Here is a 22,891-nt window from a genome sequence, read left to right as displayed (position 1 = left end):
CAATAAAATTTTTTAAAACATTCACTTGATATAAAATTATTAAATTTTAAAGATAATTTTTTTTATTAATTTAATACTATTTATAAAAAATTATGTCAAAATTTTATATCTCAAATTTTTTAAAAATATATATTTAATATTTATTTTTTATTCCGTTTTAAAAATTTTTAAAAAGTTTTTTAATTATTAGTATTTTTTGGAATTATTTTTGTGAGTGATTTGAATTTTTGGGTATTACTATTATTTAATTGTTTATTCTTTCTTTTTTTCTTTTTTCTTTTTTCTTTTTTTTTTTTATTTATTTTAACTCATGTACGTGTTATAGTGATACTGAGTACTCGCTGCTCTGACCTCTCAGACAGTAGCAAAGACCCGCCCCCTAGTCCCCAACTTTACTCATCCACCCCGCCACTTTCCCTCTCGAATCAACTCTCAGGTATCAATTCCATTCATCTCTTAACTTTCCACTTCATATTTCTAACTAGTTACGAATGCTCTAAAACTTCCCAAGATTTTAGTAACTAACTTTCCTGTTGTTCCATAGTAACTAAAACTTTGGGGGGTCTTCTTTTTTTTCTTTTTTTTTTTTAAATCTTATACCACGTGCATGTTGTTTTGAATTTTGATGGAGTGTTCAGAGGATTGTTGTTGAAAGTCATGGTAAATATTTAAGCTTTGTGATGCTATGGTGTTAAAATAGGGGTTTTAAGGGTTTAGTATCAAGTTTGAACTTCGAACACTGTGCCCTTGGAATAAACACATGTTTGTTTGATAGACTGTTCGAAACCTTGCTCCCTTGCAAGAAAACTAACTTCCGTAGCTTGCTATGTAAAAATTTTTCCTAATGTTATTGTAAATGACCTCTGAACTATGTAGGTAGGGTTGCAGCTCTGATATATTCAATCATAAGATAAGGATGCAGGCAACTGCTGGAGTTGCAATGATGGGTTCTCTGCAGCAACCCGTTTGGACCAAGGGGCTGTCTTTCCCTTCAAATAAAGGGTATGGCGGTAATGGATTTATCCCTCAACTAACGTTCCACAATGCAAGACCATGCAAAGCATCTCCTGTTGAAGGTAGTTTAGTCACAGGGGCTCCATCATCTTTGTCTGTCTCAGTGCCTGAAATCGGAGGTAACTATGCTTCTACCATTTGATTGAAAGAATTCTCAATAATATCTTAGCCAGATGTATATATGGTATTTAAATGGCGACTATGCAAATATCAGGGGATGGAAGCAAGTTCTTGGACTACGGCTTGAGTGAAGCTGATCCCGAGGTTCGCGAAATTATTGACAAGGAAAAGGACCGACAATTTAAAAGTCTAGAGCTTATTGCCTCTGAGAATTTTACTTCTAGAGCAGTGATGGAAGCAGTTGGTTCATGCCTTACAAACAAGTACTCTGAAGGGCTACCGGGTAAAAGGTGGAGTCACCATTTACTTTTTCATATTATTAAAAATTAAAAGTTTGGTTCCTTTTTTCCTTCTTTAATCTTACTGATTGGGTACTCGTTATACTTGTAAGGTACTATGGTGGTAATGAGTTTATTGACGAGCTTGAGATCCTATGCCAAGAAAGGGCACTAGCTGCATTCCATGTAGATGGAGAGAAGTGGGGTGTAAATGTTCAACCATTATCTGGTTCCCCAGCTAATTTTGCAGTATATACTGCAATTCTCAAACCGCATGATCGAATAATGGTAAACTACTTTTCATTTACTTTAATTTAACCAACACTATATAGTGGTCTGTGATGGTCTTAACTTACTACAGTAAGTTGCTAGGGTTTGGACTTGCCTCATGGGGGACATTTGTCGCATGGATTCATGACACCTAAAAGACGTGTATCAGGAACATCAATTTATTTTGAATCTATGCCTTATCGACTTGATGAGTCAACAGGTATTTTTTTGTAATTGAATTAGTGCAGATATAGTTGCTAATTTCTTTGATAAAATTTTAACCTTTTTTGGAATCATATAAGGTCTTATTGATTATGATATGTTGGAGAAAACTGCTATTCTCTTCCGGCCCAAACTCATTATTGCTGGTGCTAGTGCTTATCCTCGAGACATTGACTACCATCACTTCAGAAAAGTATGTTTTCTATCTGATTATTTTCTGGAGTTTATCTTGCTCATGATATGTCCTCACATCATGATTGGCAAGAAGCTAATTATGTCTCATACTCGTGAAGATTGCAGATGAAGTAGGCGCTTTTCTTATGATGGATATGGCTCATATAAGTGGGCTTGTTGCTGCATCTGTGCTTGCTAATCCCTTTGAGTTTTGTGATATTGTGACCACCACAACCCATAAGGTCTATCATGAGGCTTTTCCGTATTGTGTTTTTGTTTTTTAAAAAACCAATGTTATTGTTTTATTCGAATCCATCTAACACGTAATTTTTCTTTGTCATACTTACGAAACATACTGGTTACTTAATCCATTATATATTTTTCCCTCCAGTCCTTGAGAGGTCCAAGAGGTGGAATGATATTCTTCAAGAAAGATCCTGTGCATGGTGTCGATCTAGAGTCTGCCATTAACAATGCCGTTTTTCCTGGCCTTCAGGTAAATTAGCAATGTCCCGCTAGCTTATTGAGAGGATGCGAGGATTGTATACACCTATGCAGTCTGACATTTATGTTTTCTTTACCTTTGTTAGTTTGAGATTCTAATATTGTGCTGAATCAATTGAATAGGGTGGTCCTCATAACCACACTATTGGAGGACTAGCAGTTTGCTTGAAGCATGCCCAATCTCAGGAATTTAAAATTTACCAGAACCAGGTATATGTCTTTTCATTGTTGGTTAGAATTGGGCATATTAAGCTACTTCCTAACTACCAAGCATGCATGTGGCTACCATCTTGCAGGTGGTGTCTAACTGTAGAGCTCTGGCTAACCGGTTAATCGAGCATGGGTATAAACTGGTCTCTGGTGGTAGTGATAACCACCTGGTTCTTGTCGATCTGCGGCCAGCTGTAAGCCTCTGCTCTCATTTTGTTTAAATTGTCAGATTTGATTCTTAATTCTCTCTTTTTCTTGCAAACTTGCAGTGTAAATTGCATTGTAAAGCTTCACATGCTTTTATATGTAAAAAGACATGATCATATTGCATAATTAAAAAATCACCACCCTTTCCTTATTCTGGCTATGTATCATATTAATTGGCATTACATCCTTTAGGGTATTGATGGCGCCCGAGTAGAGAAGATTCTGGACATGGCTTCCATAACCCTCAACAAGAATTCAGTGCCAGGTGAGATCCTTAGTGTATTATTTTCTAATGTATTCTTGGTGACGATTATGCTACATTTCATTGACATGCCTAATCACAAAAGGTGACAAGAGCGCCCTAGTTCCGGGAGGCATTCGCATTGGATCGCCTGCAATGACGACAAGAGGACTTGGGGAGAAAGAATTCACATTAATAGCAGACTTGATTCATGAGGGTGTGCAGATAAGTCTTGAAGCCAAGAGTCTGGTCTCAGGGACAAAACTACAAGACTTTTTGAAGTTCGTAACATCTCCAGGGTTTCCTTTAGGAGACAAAGTCTCAAAGTTGCGTAGTAAAGTTGAAGATCTTACTACTAAGTATCCAATCTCTGGTGTCTAAATAGGTTAGTTGTTTCAATAAGCGATAGAAACTAAGATGGTTAGAAATTTTGGTATAATAACTTACATGCTTCATATATGCTACTGAATTGTTTTATAAAAAGGTTTATCTTTCCTTGCAAAATGTGTCCCCTCCTTTAATCCCTTAAAGAAAAGAAAATCCTTTTGTAGATGTTGGCTACATTTTTGTTTTATAATTTTATTTTGTTGCGGTCTTGGTGCATTTTGATATACTCCTAAGGAAATATTCAGATCAAGACCCAAAAGAAACATAACTGGAAGGTTTAAAATTTGCTAGATAGAAGAACACAAAAGAAACATCATCTCTCAAAATATGAAAGTATGTAGGAATCTAATTCGGGTATTCATTCATTGTTTTTGGTGCTACATTCTTGTGAATATCGTGTAGGTAACAAATGTAAGAAGTATAATGACCTCCAAGTCTTACTCTGCGGACACGTACATGCATGCTAAAATAAATAATTAGAAAAAGAAATAGGTGAAATTTTCCTTTTCCTATTAACACAACACAATTACTGAAAGTTCATATTCTGCAATGGTCCTTTCGCTTGTATGGTGTATTATGTACGTGTTTGATTGGTAATTGTGTTTAAATTTTTTTTTTCTTTTTCAAAATTTCAGCTATACCTCTTCTTGGTTTCACTGTACAGAATGACTCCCGTGACTGTGAGTGCATAGCCCATCATTCCTATAACTGAAATTGGATTCTTGAATATCAGAATTGAGACAACCACTGCAACTGCCCCCTTTGCATTTCCTAGAACCTGTGAAAAGATTTGGCAAATCACATTTATATTTAGTTGGTTACACCACATATGACTTAAGGAACTGAATGCATCTCCTAAATCATGTGTATAACACCCTTATTAACAGAATATTATGCTTCCACTGCGCTAATGCCCTCCTGCACGTCTATATATGATAGGAGCCTTTACTTTAATGACCCAGCCATCAGAGTGGTGCAGTGGAAGCGTGATATTCTATTACTGAGGGTGTTACAATGTGTGGTAATATGAGTCTTTAGTTTATTAATTTATTGCTTTATGGAGTTGATATTTGACCACAAAGCAAAGAAGTATCAAAGTCACTCTTCTATGCACTCTTTTAATCTCACCATATGCTGATATGCACATGAAATTTAATAATGGTGAGTGATACAGAATATCTTCCCTTGTAAATACTATACTGAAAAAGGCAGTTAATGTAGGATATCTCTTTATCAAGTGATAATGAAAGAAAACCTTTAAAGAAAATGTGATTTTTTTTTAAAAAGGATAGAATAATTTCTCCTAAGTAAGCTATAATCATTGTGCACTTTATTAGTTATCTGATCTAATTAGGGGTGAATGCACTCATCATGTTTTTCAATTGAGTCTATTTTACTTTAGAGGAGCTACTGTATTCATCCAATGACCAAAAAAAAAAAACCCCTCAAAATGTATTTGATTGGAAAACATGGTATTGGGAAATACCTGAAGGGTGAGTGCACTTGTATGTTTTGTGACCAAAAAATTGGTCAAGTTCACAAAATATGCAAGAGAGGAACTGAACAGCAGATACCATACAATTCTGATATCATTTCTTGCAAGATCCACTGTGGTCCCAATCACATTTTTCTCCATCAGTAATGTTGCTGGAAACAACACCAACATTGCTATAGGTGCCATGTAAAGTAGAAGATTCATAGAATTCAACTTTTCCCTGAAAACCATCATCGAAGTAGTAAAATTAAAATGGTTGATAGTTGCTATTTGGGATGTTAACACCACCTGGGTGCTGTGTCATAAGAGCTGAAATGTTCTTTATGCACGCTTAGTAGCTGTTTTGGTATAGAAATAGAGTTATTGAAACACACAAATCATAAACAAAGAAAATGTTTGTCATGTAAGAAAGAGATAGAAATATAACTTCTTATGGCTTATCTTTATCTTAATATCTGAAGTGGAGTTTTAGAGTAATGGTTGAGTTATTTCCGATTTTTCGTATAACTTTAAGATTATGAGTTCAAGTCATGAAAACAATCACCGATGTAAAGGAGAAAATAGATAAACTCATTACCCCTCTGAGGACAATAAAATAGATTGAAGCACCGATTTGAATGCTCTGGCAGCAGTTGATGAAACACAAATCAAAAACCCAAACAGATGGAAACTTCGTTCACCCTGCATCACAAAATAAATAAATAAAATATTAAAAGAGTTACATCGCTTACATGTGAGAAAGAGGATAATTGCTTTGATTATTATAAGGTCCTATCAAATTTGATGATGTGTTATAGTGCCAATGTCAGTGTCAGTGAGAGTAATTATCCAAAGTGACACAACTAATAACATGAAGTTGAAATGGCAATTGGCAAAATGAACTAGTGACATAATATTACTTTCCTTAACGTGACTGATTGATATTAATAGAAGACTAAACTAAAACACAATTTAAAATGTGAACGATCAAATGAATAAATTGAAATGAGCACAAATTTTGAACAATTAAATATAGATAAGGACTAATATGATTAATACAAGCAATTGTTTGAAAAGGCCGAGTTCATAACCATAAAAATAATAAAAGTTAAGACTGAAATAATGAGGACAGCTTTAAAGCTGTTGATGCTGGAAAACTGGTGCAATGGACTTGTTACATATCAAGCAAGCTGAATATTCTTGCATTTTTAGGGTATCTTGTCTTTTCCCTAGTAATGGCTTATCAAAACTTTTTAATTGGAATACTACTTTCCTAGCTAAAGAAACATATTGACTGATCTATCTTACCTAGCAATATAAAATTATGTTAGAATTAATTTCTCACCTTAAGATGAGTTAATAATGAAGAATCTACATATTGGATCACTTGTTTGGGAGTTAAGGGAAATGAATTAGAGGATTAAATATGATTTCTATTTAATTGACATTCTTAAGTGAAGGAAGAGGAAATTAAGAGATGTATTAGTTTTTTCCGACTCCACAATCAAGAATCTCTTGCTAGCATAGACATGTATCCATACAAGAAACTTGTCCTACTGCATGTTTTTGTTGAAGTTATTATCTCTATCAGCTTCCCATAACCATAAGCATAGGTTTTCAGTCACTAATGCACAAATTAGCTGCTGTATTAAAAAAGGTTAAAACAAAGATGGAAAAAATTTCAACCATTGTTCATGCATGCAGATATTTACATATTTTTCTCTAAACTTCAATTATTTCATCAATTTATGATTAGGCATCATCAATTGTTATCTACTTCCCTTGGATTCTCAACAGTAAAAACACCACATAAAAGCTAAAAACACATGCAATTTATGGCAGATATAGGAGTATATACCCAAATTTATCCCCAACCAATTCCATATTAGACATTTTGATCTCCAATAAAAATTTATTACTTTGGAAGTCTTTAAGTTAGACAAATTAGTCATTTTATCATTGGTAATTAAATTTTATTATAAGGCTGCTAGATCCTCAATAAATATCATTATAAGAAAAATTAGTCCTCTTTATAAAGGAACCAATCCGTTTTGAGAGCCTCTAAAGTAATAAAAATTTATTGAAAATTAAAATGTTTGATTTAAAATTTCTTAAGAACTAATTTGGATATTTAGTCAATAAATAAATTTACCCCAGTAGCTATGATGACTCCTCCAACAACAGGCAACAGGGTACAATATGTAACCCAAGCCTCTCTTTTGCTGGTCATGAAATAGGCGAAAACGGCGGTGAAGAACGGCGTGGTGGCGCCGATGGCCTGGTTAAAGGACACTGGAATGTAGTTAAGCGATATGTTTCCACAGACGACAGAGAAGCAGAAAACAAGGCTAAGGAAACAAATCTTGGCAAACTGTCTCTTTGATTGTATGTTCTGCAAAGGGACAACTTGCATTATTGAAATGGCAATGAAGCTAAGAAGAGAACACATCATCATGTGACACATGGTGAGGAAAACAGGGTACTTGAAACCATAGTTGCTTAGCAAGTACTTGTTCAGAAGGAGAACACCAATGTTGGAACTGTACCAAGAAATCACCACCCCTATGGTTGGCCATGGAATTGTCTTCATAATATAATATGATAACAACAAGAATCTGGGTCTTAACAAATGGGCTTTAAGCAAATTGATACCTTTTTTTTTGGTTTTCTTGGCTGAGAATTTCTCAAGGTGGAAGGTTTTGTAACTGATGGTGTAATGTTAATGGTTATAAGTTATGAAAAAACTTGAAGAGAGGGAGAAGTGATTGCATATGAAGATATATTTCCTCTCAAAAAGAGAAAAAAAAAATGCTGAGAAGGGACACATACCCCACCAATTTGTTTGAGGTGTATCTTTATACTTCTAGTTACAGTTCTAACTTTTCACATTTATGAAGAGATTATTAGACCTTAATTTGGACTAACCTAAACTAATAGAGTAAATGTGATTTGCCGTTATATTGATTCAAAAGTTTAAAGTAATAATTTTATGTCTTTTATATTAGAGAAATGTTTTGTGACCAATATTTTTTTTTTCTTATTTTTACTTTGCTCATGTATTATTTACACTAACTAATTTTTCACCTTTTTTTTTTTTACTAAAAGCATTGATCAACAAACATTCTCCATTATATTATATACATCTCATATAATCTATGTTTTTTTCCGTCAAATCATATAATCTATGTTATATTACACTTTCTAATAACTTATTCTTAGAACCCAAACCCATATTCGGAGGAACATTTTTTGTGGGTCCAAACTCATTTTCAGAGCTTGGAAATGAACATCAAGCTTCTAGCATTTGGTGCACGTTTTGGAGAGAGTTAGGATGTTATCTTCAATCATGGGAATGTTACTATTTTAGGTATTATTGTTCATTTTAGCATACTGGAGATTAAATTATACGATATGCTAGATGGCTTATTACTTTATTAGTGCATCTCATAGGAAAACGTTGACATGTTTGTAACACAACACAATAAACGTTCCAACCTCATGATCAGAGAAAATTCAGTACTAGCTCTTATTAGTTGTTATAGGATATTGTTGACAACATATTACGATTAAAAAAATATTATTTATATACTAAAATCAGTTATCAAAATCAATCACGATATATTTATATATAGATATATATATATATATTATTTAATTTATTTTAAAAATATATTTTATATTCTTACATATATTTTATACTAGTAATTAATTTATGTATACACTTAATATAATTTTACTATTAAACATTAGTTTCACGCTCCGGGAAAAGAATATTTAATGGTCTTCTAGCCTCAAAACCAGGGATCAGAACTCCTGAAGGTATCTAACGATTAAACATTGTGAGTGCTTGATTGAGTACAATTGTGGCGGTTGGGAATTAGGATTATGTGGGATTTGTCTAACTACAATAAAATAGAGCACATTTGTAATAAATTTTTTGTATCCAATTTGAACTTATTATAAATAATTATTTTTTTAACAAAATCTTAGTTATTGTTATAGAATAAAAATGTTTGTAATAAGAAGATAATTTGTTATAAAACATTCAAATATTTTGTAACAATCTAATTTTTTTTGTTACAAATAATGTTAATTTTTATAATGAACTGAAATTTTAATGCAAAAATTTTATAATATTTTGTAATAAAAGATTAAATTGTTGAAAATATTCAACATATTTTATAACAAACTATCAATTTTTTCGAAAACTTCATTTGTTTTGTAATAAAATTAATTTGTCGTAAAATTCAATACTATACACACGAAGTCGCTGGTATAGGTTGTGAGATCAAAGTAATAACAGACTTGGATTTTTGGAGCGTCGGGATTGATACTGCAAAGACACTCCAACGCTCAAGTTAGGATAGATTAAAAAGAGGGTTATGTATGTATATCGTATTTGAGAGAGCCCTTAGTTCCTCTTTATATAGTTTGAGGTTGTTATCCTTATCTTATCTTATCAGCTAAGTTAAGAGAAGTGTTTGAATTTGAACGTTAGTTAGGTAGTGTTAGGTTAATGTTGAGACATGGACGTGATGACACATGTCTGCTGTTTGGTTTGGTGAGACACAGATTTTCGGAGGATATGGAGACACTAAATTTGTGTACCTCCAATTCAGTGAGACACTGAGACACAACTTGTGAGACGCTAATTTTTTACTCTTTTACTCTTATTCAATTTTTAAAATTTGTCATCTTATCTTCCCAAATTTTTCTTTTTCCTTTTCCTCTTTTAGATTTACAACCAAATTTATCCTTTTATCTTCTTCAAAAAAAATATATTGTACATTTATTTTTTTTGTTTATTTAAATTTGATTAATCTTTAATAAATTCTAAGCTTTAGTTTTTTATTTTTTTCAAGAAAATTATATATTTAATATTTAACTAATAATTTAAGATGATATTGAAAGAAATAAAAAATATTAGAAGAAATAAAAATTCAATGGTGATGACATGCAGTATTTAGGGTAATATGTGTACAGTGATAGTGGTAAAATTTGTGGTTGAATGAAGGATAATTCAATCTTTTTTAAATATGTGTGTCTTGTTCTTTATTTTTGCTAAACACAATACATAAACACAAATATTTTATGTTCATATCTTTAATGTCTATGTCTTTGTGTCTATATCTCATCGTATACATCAACCAAGCATAGCCTTAGAGATTGGTGATCCTTGGCCCAGTTTGGGCCGCGGTTAAGGCCTGGACCTGGGAACTCGGATAGTGAGACCCTAGTTACTTAGGCAAAATGACTTTTAGAAACAAGACCCTGAGTACTTGCCGAATATATTGAACAGTATCTTTCCTAATTCCTAGTAGGGGTGTGTTCGTGTTGCCATTTGTGCAAGAGAGAGCAAACTTCACTACCAAGAAAAGATCCTACATTTATACGGGAATAGTCCTTGCTTATATGTCTGGAATCGACTTGTCCGATAACAGATTAAACGGGACAATTCCATCTGAGCTCAAGAAACTTGATACAATTAGAGCATTGAATTTGTCCCTGAATGACTTGAGAGGGAAAATTCCAACTACATTCTCTAGCTTAGCACAAATTGAAAGTTTGGATCTTTCTTCCAACAATTTAGGTGGTAATATCCCTCTTCAACTAACTGAACTAAGCTCCCTTGCAGTGTTCAGTGTAGCACACAACTACTTATCAGGTTCAACACCAGAAATGAAAGGTCAGTTTTCAACATTTGATGATAGCAGCTATAAAGGTAATCCTTTCCTTTGTGGACCTCCACTGCCAAGAAGTTGCAATCCAAATGCAAAATATGAAAAGTTACCAAATGGAACTGACACTGATGAGGACAATGGTAATTGGCTGGACATGCTTGATTTCTGGGTGAATTTTCTATTGCTTACACAACAATATTGTTGGTAATTGTAACAGTTTTATGCATCAATCCTTATTGGAGGAGAGTATGGTGTTACTTTATTGAATTTTTCAGCATCAATGGTTACTACTTCATTGAAGATAATTTTCGAAGGCTTTTGCGTGCTGGAAATATGTAACGAGATACCCTGTATTTTTAGAGTATTGTTATAAAATAATTAAATAAATAAATAAATAAGGAAGAGGTAACAAATATAAAATAAAGAAATGTAAAGAGAGAGAAGTATTGCAACGTAAGGGAGAGAGAGAATAGTTTATTGATTGTGTGTGAAAAAGCTTCAGCCTATGTCCCTATTTATACATGTGCAAGGCTTTACTTTTTCAAACTATATTGAATACAATCACCCTTGGTAAACTAAGTCTCATGAAAAATGGTCATCCACATCATTCATCTTTATCACAACAATTCTTATCACAACACTCCCCCTTGGATGACCATTTAAGATTATTGCCTCATTAAAACCTTACTAAAGAAAACCCAATGGGAAAAAAACTTTAGTGAAGGAAAAAGAGTACAATATCCTTTGTGATGGGGACTGCCTCATTAAAAACCTTGTCAAGAAAAATCCAGTGGGAAAAAATATGACTAAGGAAAAAAGAGTACAGTCTCCCCCTAATGCCGACATCATTTAATGTCATGAAATCGGCGCATCCCAATCTCATGTACCAATCTTTCAAAGGAGGATTTTGGGAGTGACTTTGTGAACAAATCTGCTAGATTGTCACTTGAGCGGATCTGTTGGACATCAATTGTCCCTTGATTTTGAAGATCATGAGTGAAGAAGAATTTGGGAGAAATATGCTTTGTTCTATCACCTTTGATATATCTGCCTTTAAGTTGAGCAATACATGCTGTATTATCTTCAAACAGGATAGTTGGAGCTATCTTCTGATCAATCAGTCCACATGATGACAGAATATATTGGATCACACTCCTCAGCCAAAAACACTCGCGACTAGCTTCATGTATCGCTAGTATTTCAGCATGATTAGAGGATGTTGCTGCAATCGTCTGTTTCGTGGACCTCCATGATATAGTTGTACCACCATATGTGAACAGGTATCCTATTTGAGATCTCCCTTTATGTGGATCAGACAAGTATCCGGCATCTGCATAGCCAACTAGTTGTGACTTGGATCCATAGGGATAAAATAACCCCATATCAACCGTTCCATGAAGATATCGAAAGATCTGTTTGATTCCACTCCAATGTCTTCTGGTTGGAGAGGAACTATATCTTGCTAGTAAATTTACCGCGAATGATATGTCAGGTCGCGTATTATTAGCAAGATACATTAGCTCTCCAATGGCACTAAGATATGGTACTTCAGGACCAAGGATATCTTCATTTTCTTCCTTAGGACGAAATTGATCCTTTTCCACATCTAAAGATCTTACAATCATTGGGGTACTCAAAGGATGTGATTTATCCATATAAAATCTTTTCAAGATTTTCTCTGTGTATGTCGCTTGATGAATAAAGGTCCCATTTTTTGTATGTTCGATCTATAGGCCGAGACAAAATTTAGTCTTTCCAAGATCTTTCATCTCAAACTCTTCTTTTAGAGTTTTTATAATTGTTGGAATCTCTTCAGGAGTCCCAATGATATTTAAATCATCAACATACACAGCAATTATAATGAATCTAGATGCAGTTTTCTTTATGAAAACACATGGGCATATATCATCATTCTTGAAACCGTTTTTGGCCAGATACTCAGTGAGACGATTATATCACATTCGTCCAGATTGCTTTAGACCATATAAAGATCTTTGCAATTTGACTGAGTATAACCCTTGTGAATATTCACTGGATGGTTTAGATATCTTTAGTCCTTCAGGGACTTTCATATAGATATCCCGATCTAATGAGCCGTACAAAGAGGCTATTACCACGTCCATTAAATGCATATGCAGTTTATGATATGCAGATAAACTGACCAAATAACGCAATGTTATCGCATCCACTATAGGGGAATACGTTTCTTCATAATCTATACTGGGCCTTTGTGAAAAACCTTGTGCCACAAGTCGGGCTTTATAGCGCACAACTTCATTTTTCTCATTTTGTTTTCTCACAAATACTCACTTATATCCAACAGGTTTTACATCTTCAGGTGTATGGACTACAGGTCCGAAGACTTCACGTTTTGCAAGTGAGTCTAATTCAGCCTTCATGGCTTCTTTCCGTTTTTGCCAATCATTTCTTTGCGACATTCTTCGACTGATCTTGGCTCAAGATCCTTACTTTCATGCATGATATTTAATGCCACATTATATGCAAATATTTCATTGACAATTGTCTTATTTCGGTCCCATTTCTCTCCTATAAAGACATAATTTATCGAGATCTCGTCATTTTCACAATTTTCAGGTACCTGAACGTCTTCTGGCGTTATATCAGAATTTTAGACAACTGCAGGTGTCTCTACTATGTCTTTTCAACAGGAATAGTATTTACCTCTTTTCTCTTTCGAGGATTTTTATCTTTGGAACCGACAGGCCTGCCACGCTTCTAGCGTGAATTTGCTTCAGTGGCTATTTGTCCTACTGGGACATCAATTCGAATTGGGGCATTTTCTGCTGGTATATAAGATTTGGTTATCCTCTTTGTATCGAAAAATGCATCAGGCAATTCATTTGCTATTCTTTGCAAATGTATAATCTTTTGAACTTCTAGTTCACATTGCCCTGATCGAGGATCTAAATGCATTAACGATAATGCATTCCAATTAAGTTCCTTTTTAGGAAGCTTATTCTCTTTCCTTAATGTTGGAAATTTTGATTCATCAAAATAACAATCTGCAAACCAGGCTTTAAATACATCTCCAGTTTGTATCTCAAGATACCTCACTATAGAGTGAGAATCATATCCAACATATATCCCCAATTTTCTTTGGGGTCCCATTTTGGTGCGATTAGGTGGTGCAATAGGAACATATATCGCACACCCAAATATTCTTAAATGGGAAATATTTGGCTGCTGGCCAAATGCTAATTGCATAAGAGAGAACTGATGGTAACTCGTTGGCCTCAAACGAATAAGTGCTGTGGCATGTAAAATAGCATGTTCCCAAACCGAGGTTGGGAGATTTGTTCTCATAAGCAAGGGTTTAGCAATTAATTGGAGGCATTTAATAAGTGATTCTGCTAATCCATTTTGTGTGTGAACATAAGCTAATGGATGTTCAACACTTATTCCATTAGTCATACAATAAGCATCAAAAGTTTGGGAAGTAAATTCACCAGCATCATCAAGACGAATTGCTTTGATTGGATTTTCTAGAAACTGTGCTTTTAATCGAATAATTTGAGCCAGTAATCTCGCAAACGCCAGGTTGCGAGAAGATAATAAGCACACATGTGACCATCTCGAAGATGCGTCTATTAGGACCATAAAATATCTAAAAGATCCACATGGTGGATGAATAGGTCCACATATATCACCTTGAATCCTTTCTAGGAATTCAGGGGACTCAAATCTAATCTTTACTGGTGATGGCCTTAAAATTAACTTTCCCTGAGAACATGCAGCACAACAAAATTCACTAGTTTTAAGAATCTTCTGGTTCTTTAGTGAATGTCCATGAGAGTTTTCAATAATTCTCCTCATCATGGTTGTTCCCGAATGACCCAATCTATCATGCCAAGTTATGAATTCATTTGGGCTAGTAAACTTCTGGTTTACAATGGCATGTGATTCAATTGCACTAATCTTGGTATAATATAACCCAGATGAAAGTGAGGGCAACTTTTCTAATATAACTTTTTTATTTGAATAATGAGTTATGATACATAAGTACTCATGATTTCCCTCATTCATAGTCTCAATATGATATCCATTTCGGCGAATATCTTTAAAGCTCAACAAGTTTCTTCGAGACTTGGTAGACAATAGTGCATTATTTATTATGAATTTTGTTCCTTTAGGAAACAAAATTATAGCTCTTCCGGAGCCTTCTATCACATTGCCCGAGCCAATAATAGTATTAACATATTCTTCTTTTGGCACAAGATGGGTAAAATATATATCACTTTTAAGAATAGTGTGCGAACTTACACTATTCGCAAGGCAAATATCTTCAGAATATGTCCTTGCCATTTTTCTTCAAAAACAAATGATCATTATAACATGAGTAGAAGTACATGCAGAGTCAAATTATTCACATGAATACTTAACAAACACATACATATATCAAACTATTCCATCATTGATCAAATAGCCAATATTTCCTTCAGAATCCTTAAAGAAATTATATACATCATAAAGAGTAGTGGAATTTTCATCATTTGAAACAAAATTTGTTTCCTTTCATTTGTCATCCTTTTTCAAGGATGCTTGATAAAGATCAATTAGGTGCCTTGGGGTACAACATGTACGTGTCTAATGGCCCTTTCCACCACAACGAAAGCATTTATACTCAATTAATCTATTTTGCCCATTGTTCCTTTCTTTATTCCACTTCTGGTGAGATCCTTTCTTGTGAGCATAATTTCTTTTCCTTCCATAATTTTTCTTGTTATCAAAATCTTGCCATTTACCTCTTTTGGGGTTAATTGCCGCATTTACTTCAGGAAATGGGGTAGCGTCAGCTGGACGCGCTTCATGATTTCTTAAGAGTCACTCATTGTTGTGTTCAATAACAAGAAAGCAAGAAATTAACTCAGAATATTTTTAAATTCTTTTTCTCGATACTGCTGCTGCAGGAGCACATTCGAGACATGGAAGGTTGAGAAAAATTTCTCTAACATATCGGGCTCGAGGAAGTATCACATAATTGTACCTTTCTTTAAGGTCTTTCCACTTGCAGATCTTTTAATGTGGGATATTCATTTTTCAATCATACTTCAAGATGACGACGAAGGAAAATCATAGCTTTGCCTTTATCCTTCTGGGATTATTTTCAGTCTCAATGGTATCTCCAAGATCCATTGAATCAAGATGAATTTCAACATCTTCATGATAAATAATTATTTTCAAATATATCAAAAGCATTATATTCAAGATAAAAGAGCTTCGACATAATAAAAATTTGTTACCTGGAGTCTTCCTAAAATTTCGTTAGAGCTTCGTGCTGATAACGTGTTATAAAATAATTAAATAAATAAATAAATAAGAAAGAGGTAACAAATATAAAATAAAGAGATATAAAGAGAGAGAAGTATTGCAACGTAAGGGAGAGAGAGAATAGTTTATTGATTGTGTGTGAAAAAGCTTCAACCTATGCCCCTATTTATACATGTGCAAGGCTTTACTTTTTCAAACTATATTAAATACAATCACCCTTGGTAAACTAAGTCTCATGGAAAATGGTCATTCACATCATTCATCTTTATCACAACAATCCTTATCACAACAAGTATCTGTTTTTTGTGGTTGTTTTATTTTTCTCAAATGTCAAGTTTGTTTCAATAAATATGATGATGAAAATAGGGTTTTTCTTGTTTATATGCTGTTTACTTTTCTCTTTCATCTTAAGAACCAAAATAAAAGCATGAAGAGAGTACTAAATATCATATGAAATTACAACAATATTTTAATGTACATGAATATATACAATATATACAGCATTTAAGTTTTAACTAGGACATTTTGTTTATTTAATCAAGCTTGATGAACAATTTAACATGTTCGTGAATAACTGAAACCAAAAGCTTCATGATCTGGATTCCATCCAATCTTAGATACAAGCATGAGCAATTTGATGCGCAGAAATAAAATATAATGAAGGATTTAAAAGTGCAAGTTAAAGAAAAACTATAATCTTAGAGCAATCTTACGAATTTTTTCTTTAAAAAAAATTAAAATGTACCAATATGATTAAAACTTAGATGAACAAAAAGCGACATATGGATTATATCATTTGCATTATCATTTATTTTCTATTTGTTACTTGAAATATAATTTTATATACTTAAATATTTTTGTTATTAATTATTAAACGAATATTCTTTTGATTATTTTACAAAAGGGCTACAATATTTTTTTAATTTTCTAAAAAAAAACACTTTTGTTTTATTTTGTAAAAATAAAAAATACCCTTTTACTTAATTTTTAAACGATTAAAATATTTTAAGCATAATTTTTCTCAATTATATATTTTATTTTATTTTATTTTTAACTAAAAGATAGGAAAACTAGGACCTATGATCTCTTAGATGAGTATAGAAAGATTATGTCATTTGAGCTCTAACTCATTGACATTTTCCTCAATTATATTACAACTAAGAAATTATGTTTTAAGATGAATAAAATATCATTTTAGGTAAACCTGTGTCTAAAATACCTCCCTTAAGAATCAATTTTAAAATGCTTAAATACTCCTTCAAGAATTAATTTTGAAAATACTAAAATAAGCTTTTAGGAATTTTTTTTACTTGTATAATAAACAAAAGTTGGATTTAATTTTAAAAGGTATATATACCTCTAATTTTTTTCATTAATTTCGAAAGAGACTAAAACCACTTTTTTGGGAATAAAATTCTCTAGTTGTGTTAAAAACTAGTTATAACAATAGTAAATTTTATATTTTTAATGTATTCAATATATTAAAATTATTATAAATTTAAAATTTTAATTAAAACGGTTCGTTTATTACTTTCTTAACAATAGCAAGGGAAGTAATTATAAATTTAAAATTTTAATTAAAACGGTTCGTTTATTACTTTCTTAACAGTAGCAAGGGAAGTAATTTCTACTTATGGCTTATATTATTAAGGGTTAATTATTTGTTTTTTATAATTTTATCGAATTTTTAATTAATTTGTTTTGGATAATCCAAAAAAATACATTCGAATAAATTTGTCACTAACAAAAATACATTCAAATTTTATTATTGTCAAAAATATTCTCAAATAATTTAAAAATATGATAAAAATACCTAACATTAAATATGTATTCTCAAAAATACTTTAAAGATTGAATTTTGATACGATTTTTTACAAACATGATTAAAAAATAGATATTCTTATCCTTACAATTTGGTAATTTTTCGCTAAATATATATATTTATAATTTTTTTTCAACAACCAATAATACTTTTAAAAGATAAATAAAAATATAGAAATCAAATTTTTATTCCTTTTTTTGCGTATTTTTAAATAGTTATTTAAATATTCTTACAAAATTTTAGATCAAATACATAAGTTGTTTGTCACTGCACTTACAAAAAAAATAACATTATTTTTGAATATTTTTTTCATGTTTTTAAATTATTTAAAAATATTTTTGTCTATAATAAAACTTGGGTACATTTTTATCGACGACAAAATTATTCAAATGCATTTTGATAATTTATTTTTTTAATTAAATTTCTATATCATATCAAATTTTATAATTAAATTTCTACGATAACAAAAATATTAGAATTAATAGAATATTTTATTAAACGAAATGAATATACTTATATTTTGACTAAATATTTTGTATTGGTTAAGGATTGATTCTTATAAATCTATTATTTTTATCATACAGTAAAAATTTAATTACAGAATTTTAATACTGTATAAAAATCTAATTAAAAAATAAAAGAAAATTATAAAGAGTTAATTAAAATTTCGATAAGACTCCAATATAAAAGAATAATTAAACCTATCATTAACTGCATTCTTGTGTGAAAGTCCGAAATACCAAAGTTATTAGGATAATATTAATGTGGCACCGTTCAATTCACCAAAAAATTCCCTTCGTTATACTTGATCGTTTACGCTTCTCAAGCACACAAAAAGACTTTACAATTTCCAAATATCAGTGCCTATAATTAACATCTATTTATACAACCTTATCGTATCGAAACTGAACAAATCAAACACTCTGGCTAGTAGATACTTGTTACATTACAGAGTTTTCATATATTTTGCTATCATGTCTTCTAGCTCTACTAAAGCAGGGGATCAAGTTTGCTTGAAACTCTTGATACACAGAGAGAAAAAAATTGTCCTTTTTGCTGAGGCTGGGAAGGATTTTGTTGACGCTCTCTTTAGCTTCTTAACGTTGCCATTAGGTGACATTGTAAGACTTGCGGGAGAGGAATCAAATATTCCGGCAGTTAGAGTTGGATGTTTGACTACACTCTACGAAAGTGTTGCAAAGCTCGACAAAGAGTGTTTGAGGAACGAGATCTGTAAGGAGATGCTACTGCATCCAAGGAACATGCCGCTGGAGCTGTATCGACGGAAGCTGAAACTGAACGTCAACGGTTCAGAAACCTTTAAGTACTTCAGCTCGACGCGTCCAGGATGTAGTTGTTTGAGTGCTTTCAAGAATGAAAATTGCTATTGCGGGATCTCAAATTTCGCTAATATGTTCGTAAGAGGTTTTGATGGGAAATTTGATAATGGATTTGTCAAGGAAACTGATTTCATCATTCGTAATGATCTTTATGTGATGCCTAATGCCATTGAAAATACTTTAGCGCTTCTTCAGAATCACGGAGTTCAAAACATCAATTCTGTTTTGGAACAAACTGTGATTGTTAGTAAGAATGAGGTAATTTAATTCTTCTTCTCATATTGGATTTATTGATTTTAATATATCTTAATTCTGGATGAATTGTTTTGAGTACAGTTACTGGATCTTCTGAAGTGTTCTCTGTTGTCGAAGACTCCTTTAACGGATGTTTTCTTACTAAAGAAGCGGGCCTTTCCAGATTTTCATCAGTGGTACCCGGCCTTGCCCGAGTTAGACATTGGGAAGTTACCTAATGATTCCGCTATGAATATGAATTTGAAGCTAATAGTGAGTAAATCAAGTAAGAAGATTGTATTGGTTCAGGGAGAGGAAGATTTTGCAAACTTTGTCTTAAGTTTTCTCACTTACCCTCTAATAGGGATGTTGAATATTCTGCATCGATCTCCTTCTTCTAGCTGCTTAGAGCAATTATATAAGAGCGTGCAACTTCTTTTGGGAGAAGAGAAGTACTTTACCTCTCATAATCTCCTATACTACCTCGTTCATCCTCCTTGTACGCACATGCTTTATTCACAAGAGGGCATCTTCCATGCAACATATTTGGCATCAAGGTTTTATGATTCATTCTATTATAAATTTACTGAACCTGAAGCGTCTATTTATCACAATGTAAAGATAGCATTTAAAGGATTTGTGGAAGGGCCTCATAAATTTATCGTAACTGATGATTTAGTTGTGAGTAAAATGTTCTCTAGTTTCTGTTTATCGTATTTTAATGGAGCAGATGTTTCTGCGATCTCTGACTTGGAGCAAAGGACTGTGCGTATAGGCTTGAAAGAAGTACGCTATGCTTGTGTTTGATTCTTTATTTTATTTTTTTTTTAAAGTTCAATTCTTAGTTTCGGATGAATGCTCTTTACCAACTTTATCTAATAATGATTCTTACTTATCTGTGTGGTGCAGGGTTTCAGCATACTTCAAGCTTCGTTGTTCTCTCAGTCTGCTTTGACAAATGGCCTCCGTCATCTCTTGCAAACTACTATAAAGCAAGAGAAATAAAACTGTTATTTTTCTTTTTGGTTTTTTATTGTAGGCTGTATTGTCGTAGTTATGTTCTCTCTTTAATATATAAGATTCTGAAAATATAGAGATGTTTTGAAAAAGTTCCGTTGATTAATGGACCTCGTCAGTAATTTTCTATGTGTGTGTTCTGTTTTTTTTTTTTTTTTTCTTCAATTTTGTGCTGTTGGTGTTTATTCATCAATTTATAATTTAAAAATAAAAATATAAAAATTAATTTTTTAAAAATAAAAGAAAAACAGCTATTGAACCGCTTGAATATATAATAATTTACTATAATGAAATAAACTCCGAAAGAAGTCATCTTACGAAGTTGGTAAACGAAGAGTTGTTGCATAAATTCTAATGATGCTGGCGTGCATGTTCTACTTCATTTAATAATTTATGAAACTATGAAGAATTGGGACACCCATTTCCAAATATTATTTTTTGTTCTTTCTACAACTTATAGAATTTGAACTAAAATTCCTTCATTACCGTATAAGGTGTTTATCAATTTAATTAATAATTATTAATGATTGATATATGTTCTAATTCAGAAACTTCTAAAGATGCCAAACAGTTTCTAAAGGATGTTAAAAATTAACCCTATATATTTTATTTAATTATAAAAATAGTTTTTTATTTTATAAATTATTATTTTATCAATTATCTATTATATTTATTAACAATCAAATACAAAAATAACAACCAATTATATTCTCCATTCATCCTAATAATTCCAATTGATTAAAAAATTAATCTTGATCTTGTTACGTTCGTATTGAATGATAACTCAATCGATTGGTTTACACTATATCACAAAACAATCGATTGAAAGTTGTAAGGTAGAATGGTAAAAAGCTTAAACCAATCGATTGTTTATACTTTCCAATCGAATGAATGCCTCAAAACAATCGATTGTTGTTGTTACTCAATCGATTGAGTTCACGAAAACAACATGGATTTGCAAATACAATCGATTGGAAAGTGATGACATTGAAGTTTTAGCCAAATTCAATCGATTGGTAATGTAATCCAATCGATTGGAAGGTGATGAAGTTGAATGTTTTTCCAATTTCAATCGATTGGTAATGGTACCCAATCGATTAAAATGTGATCTGCGGCTATTTCAATCTTGTTATCTTTTTAGAAATTATCTTATTATTCATCTATCTTATCTTTAAAATTCTATCTTCAATTTTTTCTGATTTATTTTTATGTAGATAAACTAATATTATCTTTTCCTTAATATTAACATTATAAATTGGTGAATAATCCATCACTAATTATTCAATCCCACCATTGAAATCGTGTATCATTTTCTTTGATTATAAAAATTTAATTATTTTTCTTTGGAACATCCATCTACTCAATATCCAATTTTTTTTTTAATTTTCATCCGTCTATTTAATATCCACTATTTCTTTATCGTTAATCACCATTGCAGCAATCAGCAAAGGTCCAATCAAGTTTTTTATTGTAGTGTTCAAAAAATAAACCATCGTTTTGATTACAACATCGAGGTCAGTGAATAGAATCTCTAATTTTGCAATTATTCTGTTCGATACTTTATTCGTGAAATTGATTGTATAAGAAAAAAAATTTAAAAATATCTTTTATTAATGCATAGAAATTGAGAAATACTAAAAAGTAAATAGATGTTATTATTTTTTATTATTAATTAATTAGCTAGCAATCAGCGACGGACCTAGAGGGGTGAGTAGTGGCCCGGACACCCCAAAATTTTAAGAAACTATACTTATCTATAACAATTTATATTAGGAATACAGAGAGTTAGGTGTCGATTATTTTTTTTCCTATTTTACTCCTATTTTACCCCATGACAGAATGATGTAACTGCTCGTTAAGATATTCTTATTGGATGTAAATTATTGTTACAAATATTTTTATTAAGATATGTTTTGAAGGAATAAAAATAGAATAGTTCAATAAGGATTAATTTTTAAAAAAAATAAATTTACACTAATAATTTTTCTCTTCAAATTATTAACGTACTTTTCTGATATACTCTAAGTACCTACACAATATATAATATCAATTAGCGTTCAAATTTAGATTTCAATATTGTTATTAACGAGAGAGGTTTATTAATTTTTTAAAAAAAAATATATACAATAAGTTTTGTATCAATATATCATGATTTATTTTAAAAATAATATTTATTCATCTAGGTTATAGAGTGTCTTGAAAAATCATATTTAAATAAGTATTTTATTTTTTAACTATTTTATATTTTTAGATTAAAAACTTTGTATTTGTTTTATTCAAGCTTTATTTTAAATTTTATTTTAATTGTCTTATTCAAAACTATTAATATGAAATTTTATTTTGTAGGATAAATAAAAAAATGAGATTTTTTTAATAAATTAAATTATTGACAGACTTACTTATTATA

At 31.6% G+C, this 22,891-nt stretch overlaps 3 protein-coding genes across 5 annotated transcripts; 2 read left to right on the top strand and 1 right to left on the bottom strand.

Moving 5' to 3' along the window:
• Positions 1-258: 258 nt before the first annotated feature.
• LOC112796958 (serine hydroxymethyltransferase 3, chloroplastic) lies at positions 259-4,894 on the top strand. Of its 3 annotated transcripts, none has more exons than XM_025839652.2 (13): positions 317-436; positions 877-1,133; positions 1,229-1,424; positions 1,526-1,700; positions 1,785-1,902; positions 1,985-2,097; positions 2,198-2,320; positions 2,470-2,574; positions 2,706-2,792; positions 2,879-2,986; positions 3,192-3,264; positions 3,347-3,625; positions 4,292-4,894. In XM_025839652.2, exons 2-12 carry the CDS (start codon positions 917-919, stop codon positions 3,619-3,621), a joined length of 1,590 nt encoding a protein of 529 aa, XP_025695437.1. In that variant the 5' UTR covers positions 317-436; positions 877-916; the 3' UTR covers positions 3,622-3,625; positions 4,292-4,894. The 3 variants fall into 3 exon arrangements, with proteins under 3 accessions (XP_025695435.1, XP_025695437.1, XP_025695436.1); XM_025839651.2 differs by having other exon boundaries at positions 4,263-4,894; XM_025839650.2 differs by lacking the exon at positions 4,292-4,894 and having other exon boundaries at positions 259-436; positions 3,347-3,744.
• LOC112796959 (probable sugar phosphate/phosphate translocator At3g11320) lies at positions 4,158-7,852 on the bottom strand. Its single transcript, XM_025839653.3, has 4 exons — positions 7,254-7,852; positions 5,700-5,803; positions 5,114-5,342; positions 4,158-4,405 (listed from the first exon to the last, which is right to left on the bottom strand). Exons 1-4 carry the CDS (start codon positions 7,689-7,691, stop codon positions 4,259-4,261), a joined length of 918 nt encoding a protein of 305 aa, XP_025695438.1. The 5' UTR covers positions 7,692-7,852; the 3' UTR covers positions 4,158-4,258.
• Positions 7,853-18,706: 10,854 nt separating this feature from the next.
• LOC112794332 (uncharacterized) lies at positions 18,707-20,611 on the top strand. The gene is made up of 3 exons (XM_025836389.3): positions 18,707-19,491; positions 19,570-20,253; positions 20,377-20,611. Exons 1-3 carry the CDS (start codon positions 18,868-18,870, stop codon positions 20,470-20,472), a joined length of 1,404 nt encoding a protein of 467 aa, XP_025692174.1. The 5' UTR covers positions 18,707-18,867; the 3' UTR covers positions 20,473-20,611.
• Positions 20,612-22,891: the final 2,280 nt, after the last annotated feature.

Source organism: Arachis hypogaea, chromosome 4 (assembly GCF_003086295.3).
Source record: "Arachis hypogaea cultivar Tifrunner chromosome 4, arahy.Tifrunner.gnm2.J5K5, whole genome shotgun sequence".
NCBI classification, from domain to species: domain Eukaryota; kingdom Viridiplantae; phylum Streptophyta; class Magnoliopsida; order Fabales; family Fabaceae; genus Arachis; species Arachis hypogaea.
The sequence above is the reverse complement of the archived record's forward strand: the minus strand, read 5'-3'. Positions and strand labels throughout refer to the sequence as shown.